Source organism: Schistocerca americana, chromosome 1 (assembly GCF_021461395.2).
Source record: "Schistocerca americana isolate TAMUIC-IGC-003095 chromosome 1, iqSchAmer2.1, whole genome shotgun sequence".
Taxonomy (NCBI): Eukaryota; Metazoa; Arthropoda; class Insecta; order Orthoptera; family Acrididae; genus Schistocerca; species Schistocerca americana.
In genome coordinates, this window is record NC_060119.1 from 1,228,646,651 (window position 1) to 1,228,661,759 (window position 15,109).

General features: G+C 41.5%; 1 protein-coding gene across 2 annotated transcripts in view; it reads right to left on the reverse strand.

The window, feature by feature from the left end:
• Positions 1-15,109, reverse strand: part of LOC124608031 (pancreatic triacylglycerol lipase-like) — a 93,909-nt gene that overhangs the window by 18,770 nt on the left and 60,030 nt on the right. The window contains exon 6 of one of the 2 annotated variants that reach the window (XM_047140084.1): positions 9,423-9,543. In XM_047140084.1, coding sequence (XP_046996040.1) covers positions 9,423-9,543 — 121 coding nt within the window. Of the gene's footprint in view, positions 1-9,422; positions 9,583-15,109 lie in introns of both variants that reach the window. The other variant, XM_047139994.1, reaches the window with a different exon arrangement.

Sequence of the window (15,109 nt, forward strand, 5' to 3'; positions counted from 1 at the left end):
AGTCAATCTTTATGAAATGGATAATAGTGATTTCCTTTCATGTTCCACTAGCAAATAGAGTGAGGGAGAAGTGACTGTCGAAAAGCCATTGTACGAGCCCTAATTTTTTGTATCATATGTTCGTGGTCCTTAGACGAAAAGTGCATTGGCGACAACAGAATTGTTCTGCAGCCTGCCTTGAATGCTGGTTCTGTAAATTTCCGCAATAGCCCCTCACGAAATGAGCATCGTCTTACCTCCAGGGATCCCAATTGCGTTCACGAAGCGTGTCTGTAATACAGGGTGGACATAAAGTCCCAGAACACTTTCTATTATTTATTGCACAAGAACCAAACATTGTACAGATATCATAATATGTAATTTTCAAGAGAAACCCTGGAAGTTTTTTTTCCATGTACTCCGCTACATGTAGTTTGGTAATTAGCCGATAGTCAGCCCTAGTCGCAAACATGGCAAGTTCAGGTGCGGAGCGAGCTTTCCATGTGCGGAGTCCAAAGAAATCGGTGCATCGAGCATCCTGTGAACTCGAAATGGCTCGTGACAGTGTGGAAAGTCCTGCGACAGAAGCTGTCTATGAAACCATTCAAACTGGAGCTAGTGCAGAAGCTCAATGATGACGACAAAGACAAGCATTTTGAGTTTTGTTCACAGTTGTTGAATGAGGATGGGAATGGCATTGTTGATTGCTTAAATTTTTATCGACGAAGCCACTTTTCACACCAATGGGAAAGTGAACAGGCATAATTGTCGAATCTGGGGTACAAAGCATCCACACAAGTGAGTTGAATATGAGCATGATTCCTCAAAGGTAAATGTTTTCTGTGGCTTGTCATGTCGAAAACTGTATGGGTCATTCTCCTTCGCCGAGAGTACTGTCACTGGATATTCCTACTTGGACATGTTGCAGCAATGGCTGATGCCTCAAATGCAATCGGACTCTCCGTTCGTCTTTCAGCAGGATGGGTCTCCACCCCATTTTCATCGTGAAGTTCGTGGGTACCTGAACACGGAGCTGCCACATTGATGGGTCAGCCGTGCTACAGAAGGAGACAGCTGCTTCATGAAATGGCCTCCGTGATCAACAGATCTCACTCTGTGTGACTTTTTCGGTGGTGGTGGTTGTTGGGACGTTTAGGGGGGGACTAAACAGCTAAGGTCATCAGTCCCCCATTCCAAAAACAGGCGAAACATAAAGTTGCGGAGCAGGGAAAACCACAAGGGGAAGGAGACTCCCCTCCAGGCACAGAAAGAACACAAATGCAGCAACGAACACTACAGACAAGAAGAGTACAGATGATCACCAGACAGAAAGAAACAGAAGAAAAGAAGATGGCCGGAGACTGGTTGACCGACCATGAGAAAAAAAAAAGGGAAAGAGTCAACCATCCGACTACACACTAAAATCTGCAACCAAATATGAGAGACCCGAGGACAAGAGACACAGAAAGGGAAAGGTGCAGGACCTCCCTAAATGGAACCATAAAAAGGACTACCACAGATAAAATTTAAAACGTCGTCAGCCATGGAGGCATCGTCGCATAAAACCAAAGGCAAAGCGCCCGGGAGATTAAAAGACTGCCGGAGGGTGCGCAGTCGGGGACACTCCAACAAAATGTGGGCGACTGTCAGCCGGGACCCACACCGACACAGGGGGGATCCTCCTGACGCAAAAGATGGCCATGCGTCAGGTAGGTATGGCCGATGCGGAGACGACACAGGATGACAGAGTCCCTGCGAGAAGCTCGCAGGGAGGACCGCCACACATCGGTCGTCTCCTTAACAGCCCGCAGTTTATTCAGGGATGTCAAGCCACGCCACTCATCAGCCCACATTCCAAGCACCTTACGGCGCAACACCAGCTGGTGATCACGAGCCGGGAGGCCGATCGACAAAGCTGGGGCGTCCATCGCCCCTTTGGCCAGCCTGTCGACATGTTCGTTCCCCGGGATGCCAACGTGACCTGGCGTTCAAACAAAGACCACCGAACGACCAGAGTGGGTAATGGCGGAAACAGACTCCCGAATAGAGGATACCAGAGGAGAAGAGGGATAGCAGCGGTCGATGGCCTGGAGGCTGCTCAGGGAGTCACTGCAGATGACGATGGATGTACCTGAGCAGGAATGCATATGCTCAAGAGCGCGCAATATGGCCACCAGCTCTGCAGTAAAAATACTGCAGCCAGCCGGCAAGACTTTTTCGGTGGGGACACATTAAAGATATGGTGTATGTATCGCCTCTACCATGCGATGTAGCAGAGCTCTGGGACAGAATATGGGAAGCGACTGCCACAGTTGACGATGCCATGCTGGGACACGTTATGGCAAGAATTCGATTACATTATTGACGTCTGCCGGGTCACTCATGGTTTACATATCGAATGTTTGTAAAAAAAACTTTCAGAGTTTCTCTTCAAAATGCAATATGTGTGACATCTGTACAATGTTTAGTTCTTGTGCAATAAATAATTGAAAGTGTTCCTAGACTTTATGTACACCTTGTACTTGTGTTCTGTTCGAATCTACCAGTAACAAATATGGCAGCCTGCCTCTGAATTGCTTCAGCGTCTTCCTTCAATCCGACCTCGTTAGGATCCCAAACATTCGAACAGTACTCAAGAATAAATCACGCTAGTGTTCTATACACTGTTTTCTTTATAGATGAGCTACAATTTTCCAAAATTCTCCCAATGAAACGAAGTCGAGTATTTGTCTTCCCTACTACCAATCTGACACACTCATTCCATTTTACATCCATTTGCAGCGTTGAGCTGAGATATTTAATCGACGTGATTGTGTCATGCGGCACCCTACTAAATCTATATTCGAATGCTACAGAACTGTTTCTCCTACTCATCCACATTAACTTATATTTTTCTACATTTAGAGAAAGCTGCGATTCATCACATCAGCTACAAATTCTGTCATCCTGGATACTCCTACAGTCATCATCACCCTGTCTGTCAGATCATTTATGTATACAGAGAATAAGAGTGGTCCTATCAGCCATTCCTGAGCCGCTCCCGATGATACCTTTGTCTCTGAAGAACACTCGCTGTCGAGGACAACGTACCTGTATTCTATTACTTAAAAAGTCTTCAAACCACTCACATACCTGGGAATCTAAGCCGTAAGGTCGCTCCTTTGTCGACAGTCTGCAGTAGAAAATCATGTCAAATGCTTTCCGGAAATCTAGGAATATGAAATCTGTCTGCTGCTCGCCATTCGTTGTTCGTAAGTCACAGATGAAAACAAAAGAATCCACAAAATCTAACTTACAGAGCAGTTCAGAGTCTAATGCGCTGATGCAACTATAAATGCCCAAATTAAAAGTATAAATGAATGCTCGCCATAATTTGATGATAAGGTTCATCAAACGCCACGCTAAATAATGGTAGAATGTTTGTCCCGCGGCGGCACGTGAAAATACGACAATACGCAAACTGAAGATCGATAATTATAATCATCCCAGAATTAACACTTCACTCGACAATGATTTCATGGTTACGCGTATCTCGAGTAACTTAATACGGCATCCGAGGCTGTTTGTAGCAATGATACCGACGCGACGCGACTCCCGACACAGATGGCGTGCTATTCAGCGTCTGGAGAGAACTGGGGCCTTGCTTCCTTGCGCAGCGTTCTTATATATAAAGCCGCGGTGCGGACGGCTAAGGGAACGCCTGATCAAATCGGCTCTCCCGACTAGCCGCTAGGCTACTAATGCACCACATTAAGTTATTGAATAAATCATAGCTTCTTTTGCTGATGGCCGATGAAGCTCTTAATTTAAATGTGCATTCAACACACAGGTAAGTAATCATAATAAAAGTTTGACGTGGCTAAGTTAAATCTTTTGGGCGAGAGAATTATTTTAATTACACTGCACGCAGTAGACGAGCTCTGAACTGGCCCTTTGGAGATACGCTAGAGCTATAGTTTTATAGATATTGAAATGAAACTTCTCACATCCTTATGGTTATAGCGGATCTCCATTCTACTTAAATATAAACATCCTAGCCTTATTTATTAGCCTACTTAATCTATCTTGCTTCCTTAATTTTTAAGACAAAAACCAGAAAATCATGAATTTCAATTAAAATCTTAATTTGTGAGATCCAGAAGACTGTTTCTATTAAATATTTATGAAAAAGGAATCTAATTATAAATTTTGAAGTCTCTAGCTCTTTTCTGTTGCTAGAATGATTTTTACAGAAAAACGTCCAAATTTCGAAATTGGTTAAAGTTATTGAACTGATATTCAACACATATTAATTTAGTATTACTCCTGACATGCTAGAAACATTTTAGATTATTTACTTGATTTTTAAAGTATTGCGCAACATTTATGACGTCAGAGCTAGTTACAGCTGACAGGCTGGCACAGAATGGAAAGACTGATGTGAATTTACTACGGCGTGAGTAGGCTGCTTCCCTACAATACGTACAGCACAAAAGCATACAGGCCGACCTCGTCTGTTGACTGACAGAGACCTCCGACAGTTGAAGAGGATTGTAATGTGTAACAGGCAGATATCTGTCCAGACCATCACACAGGAATTCCAAACTGCATCAGGATCCACTGCAAGTACTATGACAGTTAGGCTGGAGGTGAGAAAACTTGGATTTCATGGTCGAGTGGCTGCTCGTAAGCCACACACCACGCTGGTAAATGCCAAACGACACCTCGCTTGGTGTAAGGAGCGTAAGCATTGGACGATTGAACAGTGGAAAAACTTAGTGTGGAGTGACGAATCACGGTACACAATGTGGCGATCCGATGGCAGGGTGGGTATGGTGAATGCCTGGTGAACGTCATCTGCCCGCGTGTATAATGCGGTATTTTGCGTCTTCCAATGTGCATGCGGCAAATGGGGAAATGTGAACTATTGTGACATTATTACCAAACGCGTCCATGCAGGACCTACATGCTCTTATTCTTTTCTTGTCTGCCACAGGACAAAATCTGGTAGACATCCATTAGGGAACGAAGAATGTGTATGGGGCAGCATGTCTGCCAAAAACCACCATTGTGGAATGGTGCAACAAGGGGTTCTGCTGCTTCATGATAATGCATGTCCTCAGTTTGTAAATGTCAGGATGCAGAAGTGGGAGACATTTCCGTATAGACCTGATCACTCCTCATGTGATTATCATGCCTTCAGTCCGTTAAAAAAGGCCTTGAAGTGTCGATGATTCCTGTTGGATGAGGATGTGCAGCAGGCGATTATGGACTTCTTCACATACCAGGACTCAACGTTTCATTACCCATGGGTACCTTCAACCTGGTGTGGTGGTGAGATGATTGCCTCAATAGTCACAGAGATTTTACCTGATTGGCATACAGATTCTGGACTGTACGACCTTGGAAAGGAAACTTTCTGATCGGCACCTATGTATAAGCTTATTATCACTCTTCAGTATGCTATTTCATTGACATGTCATGTAGTTTCAGCTATGTGACATCGTAAGTCAGTGCTGTGCGCTTTAATCTGGAAGTTAGATAAGTAGTACAAATAAGCAAGTCATGTGTGTTTTGATAAATAATAATACACACATTTCTTGACTCTTTAAGTGTGATGCTGTTGTCACCGACAAGCGCACATTAACCTTTAAGTTAGATCAGCAGTAGGACCATGTATATTTTGTGATCTTAAAGAACAAATATTTCAAGTTTTGATAAATAGTCCATGCAGTTTTTGATTTCTTTTAAGTGTGGTACAGGGTCAAACCATGTTCACCTTGAAGTGCTGCTTGATCTGTAAGTTACATCAGCTGTGCCAAAATGCGAACTTCATATATTCTTTTCACTGTTATAGAACAATTAAGTTACAACAGTAGTGACGTGTGTTTTGCACTCAACATCAATATCTATTTTGATAAACAATACAGACAATTTTATTTCGGTGCAAATATCGTATTTTTGAAATATCGAACTTTTCTCTCTGTGGCATCTTGGCCAGCATTGCCTTTGACTCTCTTGTGTTTACATTTCATATTTGATTCTGTTTGCAGTTGCATATAGCAGAGTAAGTGATACAATGGGTGAAAATCTCGTCAAAATGCATCACTTTAGTAGGCTTTTCGATCAAAAGTAATGAAAAAAGCTATTTTACCCAGTCAATAACATTAATTACATTTTTCTTGATGCATTATCTTCTTCCTTTCATAAAAGCTGTTTGGGCAGGTTCGTTTTTGTAACAAAGCCTTATTTAGGCCTAAGATGAAATGTTAACTATTACTGCTGGCTGTTGTTTTAGCCTTATGTGTTTTGTACTGTTATGGAACAATTTACTTGTGAAAATAGCGTTGTGGAAATTAATCTGAGAGTTCACAGCCATGTTTTAGCCATCAAGTGTATGTTGCATAATAATTGCACCTGGAAATTGATCTGAGAGATCACAGTCATTTTTTAGGCATCAAGTGTATGTTGCACAATAATTTCACTCTTCCAGTAGATGACGCATTACTTTAGCTAACATGCATTGTATGGGACATAAACATTGTCATAAATATCGTGTAGCTGATGAAGATCACATATTTTTGACACTCATTAATAAATTACATTGTCATAAACATCTTTTTGCTGATGAAGTGTACTTATTTTTGTAGATGTGTAATTAACATTGTGAGACTTGACAAGCATATTATTTTAGCTAATATATGTTTTGCACAGTTTTGCAACAATAATACAGACAATTTAGATGCAGAGGTATTTAATCTGAGAGTCCATTGTACCTTACACCAAGCATGGTAGGAAGATGTCCATCGAGAAATGCAGCTTAAGCTGTACATTTGATCAACAGTAGTATTTTGGTAAATATTACAGATACTTTACACATGGGAATATTTAATTTAGTGTCCATTGCGCCTTGCACTAAGTGTGGAATAAAGATCGAATTATGTTCATTGACAAATGCAGCTTAACCTGTAAATTTAACCAGCAATTATTGTGATAAGTAACACAGATATTTTAGTGTGGTATTATGTTATTTTATTGTCCATCGTGCCTAGCACCAAATGTGGTACAAAGATCAAATATGTCTGCTGACAAATGGGAGGTACTGAGAATGAGGATAGGGACTGGCTATTTTGTTTTAATGACCAGTAAATTAATGGGTTGGGACTGGTGAATCTTAATATGTATGATGGTGTTTGAGGTAGTGAGAGGTGAAATTTACTGGTGAGGCAGAATTTTTGCTGATGAAACTCTGTTTTAGGCTACAGCTGACACAGCATCTTGTCCCCTGCACATAGGCAACCCATATATGTCATAACATTATAGAAAGGGGTGAGGCTTGTGACATCATGGGGGTAGTACTGAAATGCATGTGGGATGCCACAAATGTAAACAAAATGGGCTAGATGCCCCTTAGCTACACTACTCCTATCTACAAAGTTTCAAGAAAAGCGTTAAGCGAGGAAAATATTATGGCCCTTTATGTATCACTTCCACAGAAACCATGAAGACAGTATTAGATCAATTACAGCATGCACAGAGGCTTTTAAGCAGTCAGTCTTCCTTATGCTTCATATGTGAATGGAATGGGTAGAAACTCTAATATGTGGTACAAAGGGACAAATATTGTTCCATGAATTTCACAGTGATTTGCAAAGTACAGATGCATATGTAGATGTAGGTATCAATAGTTCTTCACTGTTCCTATCCAAATTTGACACATGCTGCGAAACTACACTGACACAAACGGAAAGTATTATATCTTTAAGCACCACTTCGATATTATCAAATTTTTTGATGTTCATCACATAACGATCAGCTGATGTCCACTCATATGAGATGTGACCATATGAGCAGAAATACAATGTTGTATTCGTTGTGGTATGGAAGAAAACAACCCCCAAATGTCATACTGAGGAATTTCTTGCAATACCTGAAAAACATTCTGTGTCACTTCATGAAGGTTGCTGGCTGAATCTATTGATATGAAAATATATGTCTTGCCATCACATCTCAGGCTTCTTCATGAGTGTCAAATCAAGGGACCAGGCAGGCCAGTCAGATTTCCGCATATTCCTCTGAGCATTTGTAGTATGACCTGGCATGTGGATTCTTGCATTACCCAACTGGAATATTCCATTCCCTGATCATAACCACATACTTACGAACATTCAGCCTTCTTTCAGCAGTTACCAGAGAAGTCCTGTTGTCAATCCAGTAAGCTCCACACACCAGGATTCCAGTGACTTTTAACCATATCATTAGCAGGATGTTGGTGTCAATCTGACTGCTACAAATACAAATGAGATTCATCACAGAATCCCACAGAATGTTACTCTACATCTCAACTGACTCTGGCTTTACATCATGCGAATCTCTGCTGGCTGTGGAATGGTGTCAATTTATGTAATGTCCAAAAGGGCATGATCATTGACTTTTGGGCCACGGGTAGAAGCATTTTCAAAATGGCTAAGTTTTTAAACTGTTCACGTGATGACATGGTAAAAGTATACCATGCATGGCAAAATGGCACTATCCAGTACTGATGCTGAGGTAACCATAGTGCACCATGGGCCTTAGATGACAGGTCCGACCAATGGCTGCGGAAATGTCTATGGGCGAATAGATGTGCAAAAGTTGAGCAGCGAACCATATAGATGAACCAAGGGGCTACTGATAGTGTCTCCTCAATGACCATCCAGCGAAAGTTGGTGTGTATGAACCTCTGCAGCTGGCACCTGGTTCATGCACTCACGCTGACTGATGTTCGTTGATGAGGAAGGCTAGATTTTGCAAGCCAGTCCCACAACAGGCTGCACTCCATACAAATACTTTCAGAAACGACTTCCTGACACTTAAATCTATACTCGATGTTAACAAATTTCTCTTCTTCAGAAACGCTTTCCTTGCCATTGCCAGTCTACATTTTATATCCTCTCTACTTTGGCCATCATTAGTTATTTTGCTCCCCAAACAGTAAAACTCATTTACTACTTTAAGTGTATCATTTCCTAATCTAATTCCGTCTCCATCACCCGAGTTAACTCGAGTACATTCCATTATCCTCGTTTTGCTTTTGTTGATGTTCATCTTATAACCTCCTTTCAAGACACTGTCCATTCCGTTCAACTGATCATATATACTTGGTTAATTATTTAATTATTATCATATTCTGCACATCATATTCATGATAAAGCTATGATGTGAAACGTGTTAATTGAATGAAGGTTTAGGAACTAAAAAAGTAAACGGTTGTATGTGTAAATGCTGCTTGCCAAACACTTGTTTGTAAATGACTGTTTATTTATAGACTATTTATTTATTTATAGGCAAGAATTTCTCTGTGATAAGTAACGGGTTAACCACAGACATGAGGCCGTGTAACAGCAACGGAGTATGGTTACCCCCTATGGAGAGTGCATTGTGCTAGTGGAAAAGATCTCATCAGAGATGTTTGCAATGCTTACCTGTCGGTTGTCGCAAGAATCCCCATATAGGCAGTCTGAGTGTTGTTGCAGTTTCCGCTCGTAAACTCCTTCCAGGACGTGCACCAGACGGCGGGGAATGCCATTGGCCTCATCAGGGACTCTGCATACGTCATGAAGGATCGATGGTGGCTGCATAGATCTGACCACAAAGGACAACAGTGTCATAGCTGTGGGTGTGGCTGGTTTATGGGAGAACACAGAGCACTTAGTTGGTCTCGCATTTGTGAGCCAGTGTCGCACATTCGATATCCTAAAAATATACCTCCAGTTATGCACACTGCTAACTAATAAAATCATAACACCATGAAGACGACATGCCATAAATCTCAAACTGGCATGGAGTTTATTACAAACATGGATGTGCGGAAGACTTAGTATTTCAGAGCAACCACATAAATAGGTGTGAATAACGCTGTCTACAGTCTGAATATAGAGAAAGGTTATGCAGTAGGTTTCTCATTCAGAAATCGAGTTTGAATGTTAGTTGTTTGTGAGGAGATTTTGTTAGCTCCCATGTAAGGACAAAAGTCTACCAGCATGCGATGCATTTCAGCAGCGGCCTGATTGTGGCCTATTGAGGCTTCAGTTTATTGTTCCGTGATATTGTCGCTCGTGCATTACCTTGTTGAAAGATAATGTCACATAGACTTCGAAGACAGGGCACAGAAACTAGCCGTAACACATCAGATATGTGACAGCTGCTTTCCAAGTCACCAGCTATGCAAACCAGAGGTCACTTTCTTTTGTATCCAGTGGCATTCCATAACATCAGCCCAGGTGCTGGGCCTGTATGGCGATGTCGAAAGGCAATTTTATTTTTTATTTACACGTCAAGTTCTGTGGGACCAAATTAAGGAGCAAATCTCCAAGGTTATGGAATGTGTCGGTATATGAAATAACAACATAAAAGTAATAACAGAAAAATAAATGTTTATGAACCCAAAAAAAGTCAATCCAAAAGTTAAAGTAAACGCAATCAACAATACAACAAGGATCAGCTTAATTTTTCAAAGAACTCCTCGACAGAATAGAAGGAGTGACCCATGAGGAAACTCTTCAGTTTCGATTTGAAAGCGCGTGGATTACTGCTAAGATTTTTGAATTCTTGTGGTTGCTTATTGAAAATGGATGCAGCAGTATAATGCACACCTTTTTGCACAAGAGTTGAGGAAGTCCGAACCAAATGCAGGTTTGATTTCTGCCGAGTATTAACTGAGCGAAAGCTGCTTATTCTTGGGAATAAACTAATATTGTTAACAAGAAATGATAGTAAGGAATATGTATATATTGAGAGGCCAATGTCAAAATACTCAGACTCGTGAACAGGGGTCTGTGGCGTCGCAACTAGTGTGCGATTGCCCATTTGTCTATTAAAAGCTTTACTTCAGAATGTATGTGGGCTGCAATGTAAGCCGGCAGAGTATTATACCGTCAGTAACGGACGAGTTGTGTCCTGCAGACTGACGTCACGACCATCTGTTGCAGCTGCGTGTGTGAAAGCAGTGGAGTGGCGCTGGCAGGCCACTTACATTATACGAAACTAAAAATATTAATAACTAATAAAGGAATAGCCTGAGGAACGTCATATTTGATGTACAACCTTCTGTTGTGAAAACAAACAATATGTCAAAGTCTGAGATCAAAAATAGTTGCATTTTGGAAGTTAGTAAAATTACAAAAAAAAACGTAATTTTCCGACAGTCAAGAATTTAAATAAATACAGTGATGTAATAGTTCACCTTCAGTGACTATGTACGATGATCTGATAACACTTTCAGTGTTCATATAGAAATTTGGAAAGTTTTTAGTTTCAGAAAACCTCTGTGACTTTTCTATAATAATAATTTCAAGAATTCTAAGTAAATATGTGTATTGTGTGTTAGGGTGCGTGTGAATGAGAATGCGTGCGTGAGAGTATGTGGGACGTTCGGCATTATTAAAAATCATTCATGTAATTCTCTACAGGAACTGGCAAATGTTCCAACTCTGTAACGTGGGAACGAATCCACTAGTGGTTCCCCTACTAGTGAATGTCGGATGTCCAAGTATGTAAGCTTATGTATAAGACAGCCAGAACATTCGAGACTACATAATAAATTTCCAGTATATAGTAAAGCTTGTAGTTCATTTTGTTTTGTTTATTTAATTAGAGAGTTTTGTGTTACTTAATTTGATGACGTCAATGAGCCTAGAGAAGTGGTTGGTGCTTGCTAGATTTTGGCGCGAGCCGCGCCCTAGAAGTGAGTTCTCATTGGTCGTAAGTGCTGACAGCCAATGAGAAGCGAGACGGTTGGCCGCCTAGCGAAGAGATATAGTTTTGAGTGTGGGAGAGTGAGAGGAGAGTCGCGAGCTAGCTTTGATTGGAGGCGGTTATGCTGGATGTGACGTTTCGCATTATGTATAAGATGAAGTCTTGGGATGACTTCCGCGTTATGGTCCAGTGTTAATGGTATCTGGTAGTGACCAGAAACTGTTTATGAAAACTTTAGAGTGTTGTGATAATTCATTCCGACGAAATTGGCGAGTGAACTTTGAATTATATAGCGTGGCGGTACTGAGTATATTCTTACTGAGTATTTTATGGCGAGCATAAACTTTAACTAAAGACAACCACTGAATATCGTGTGCAGAAGTAATTGGCCGATCATTGACTGTGTTCAAGTAATTGGTTTCGGAATTTAGGAAGGTAAAAGTTCTGGCTGTTTTAGTTATGGTGATAACTTTGAACAGAAACTTTAGTAATTTTCGTAAATATGGGCTGATGATCTTGCTTAGCGACAATAAAGATCTATTGAAGGTTTAAATTTGAACTTCATGTTAAAAGTACGAGTGACATCCCCTTTCCGAATCATTTCTTTCAAGTACATAGACAATTTTCAGCAAATTTTACTTATAGCGGCCTCCGGAGTGTAACTATGAGGTTACAGTTTCCTCAACGCTGCTTTTCTGTGATCTCGTAAGTAGCTGCAGTCAGGAGTTTACGTGCGAAGATCTACCGGTGTAAAGAGGTAGGTGAACAAAAATTATAAAAGAAATTGCATTGCAGTAGCAACGAAAAAATCCGTCGCAATTGGTGCATCGCATCGCACGCACGTAAAAAATCCATCGCAGGTCGACAAGAGTTTCGTGAACTTACACCACTTATTGCCCGAACCGCCCGTTTCTGAGCCAAAAATATCCTTTTAGAATGGGGAAAGTTACCACAGGATACAATACCATACGACATAAGCGAATGACTATATGCAAAGTAGACTAATTTTCGTGTCAAACGACCATTCCTTCTGATACCGTTCGAATAGTAAAAATGGCAATATTAAGTCTTTGAAGATCCTGAACATGGGCTTTCCACGACAGCTTACTATCTATCTGAACACCTATAAATTTGAACTGTTCAGTGTCACTAATCATATACCCATTCTGTTAAATTAAAACGTCAGGTTTTGTTGAGTTGTGTGTTGCAAACTGTAAAAATGAGTCTTACTGTGATTTAGCGTTAGTTCATTTTCTACAAGCCATGAACTTAGGTCATGTACTGCACTATTTGAAACCGAGCCAATTTTGCACACAACATCCTTTACTACCAAGCTAGTGTCATCAGCAAACAGAAATATTTTAGAGTTACCCGTCATACTAGAGGGCATATCATTTATATAAATAAGGTACAGGAGTGGCCCCAACACTGATCCCTGGGGCATCGCCCATTGGCAACGTTCGTACCTGTATACGGAAATGGGACTCTTGTGAAACAACGATGTAGTGTCTGCCACTGGCGTGTCCCGTGTTGTCTGTAGGCACACAACTGTCAGCGTGCCCCTCTCTGCTGCCACGGCCACGCAAAGGGAAACCATAACAGCTCTGTCCTGATAGTTCATGGTGTTCCATACTTCAGTGCACTGCCCATCTGCATAACTTATCTTGTTGCAAATAAGCCGAATTCCCTACTCACGGTATGTGACTGGGCTGTACAATCTTGCATGACCGAACAAACGATAAATCTGTCCTAGGCACTAGTTGCACAGAATTTTTGAGATGGCATAGTGCATGGCAGGCCAGAGCATGCCAAATTTCACACAGGCCAGGTGTGGTTGCCACGTTTGGACCATGGATTGGCCTGTCTCGGCTTTGCTCCACTCTTCCCGGAAGTACGAGGTACAGTGTGACATTTCATTGAGTATGTATGTATCTATGTATGTTGAGCGGGGGCCTAGAAACGACGGAGACGCTCCATCCCCGCTGCAGCTGCAGTGGTCCACAACCCCACGACGACTACCGCAGTCCACTTCACCCCTCCGCCGCCCCACACCAAACCCAGGGTTATTGTGCGGTTCGGCCCCCGGTGGACCTGACCCCCATCCCCCCCCCCCCCCGCCCCCAGGGAACGTCTCACACCATACGAGTGTAACCCCTATGTCTGCGTGGTAGAGTAATGTTCGTGTACGCATACGTGGAGAACTTGTTTCGCAGCAATTGCCAGCATAGTGTAGCGGAGGCGGAATAAGGGAAACCAGCCCGTATTCGCCGAGGCAGATGGAAAACCGCCTAAAAACCATCCACAGACTGGCCAGCTCACCAGACCTCGACACAAGTCTGCCGGGCGGATTCGTGCCGGGGACCAGACGCTCCTTCCCAATCCGGAAAGCCGCGCGTTAGACGACTCGGCCAACTGGGCAGGCTTCATTGAGTATACCAATATGGCATTCTTTGGTCGGCACAGCTCTCTTCAGTTCAACAGAATTGTGGTGTCAGCGCTGCTTACCCTTCCCTGTTTGTTCGTGAATGAAGGGCGAGCATAGGTCCAGTGGACGTTTGCACGAAAAGCGGCACAAGCCTTTAAAAATGAATAAGAATTACAGAAGAGAGGGATCATACTTCTTAATACATCTTATGCAATCACACAAGTGACGGGTGCGACAAATTTCCTATGAAACGACATTACAATATCACGTACAAAGAATTTAAAGACAGTTGACAATGAAAGAGCAAAAAATTACAACGCTTGACAGACAGGATTCTTTGATCAGTACGTCAAGAAGCACTTAGTGCTAAATTTGTGGGCAAGCAGCACGTGAGGAAATTGATGGTACGACTAGTAAAATTTCTGAAGTCGCTCACATTATTGCACTGTTAGTTGCAATAATATCGATGGAACTTAAGGAGACCACACCCTGCCTATCTAACCCATGTTAATTTCGGCAAGTATTTGACCCATTTCTGAAAAAAAAATTTTGATGCAGGACCTTAATATTTTTACTGTATGTTACATGATGCTATTAGAGTCAACTGTACTAAAATCTACTTTATTCATTTTATAATTTTTAAGAAATACCTTTTTAAAATTTATTAACAAAAAATATTAAGTTTCTTCTGCAGAAAATATTTTTTTGTGAACTTCCTAATGGGGGAATATTAATGAATGTAGCATCAGAGGTGGCTTTTTATGTTATGCAGAGTCTCTGAAAATTTCATTCATTTATCTGTGATAGTTTCTGATATAATGGGGCATATGTCCTGAAAATTTTAGTTTGCAGTAAATTGACTTTAAAGAAAAACTTTTGAAATTTGTTGCTTACAGTTAATTAAAACTGTCCTGCTGCATGTGATGACCCTTCTTTGGCTTCTAGCCAGTCTTCCAGCTTCTTTTTCACCTTCCTGGATGTTTGCTTTCT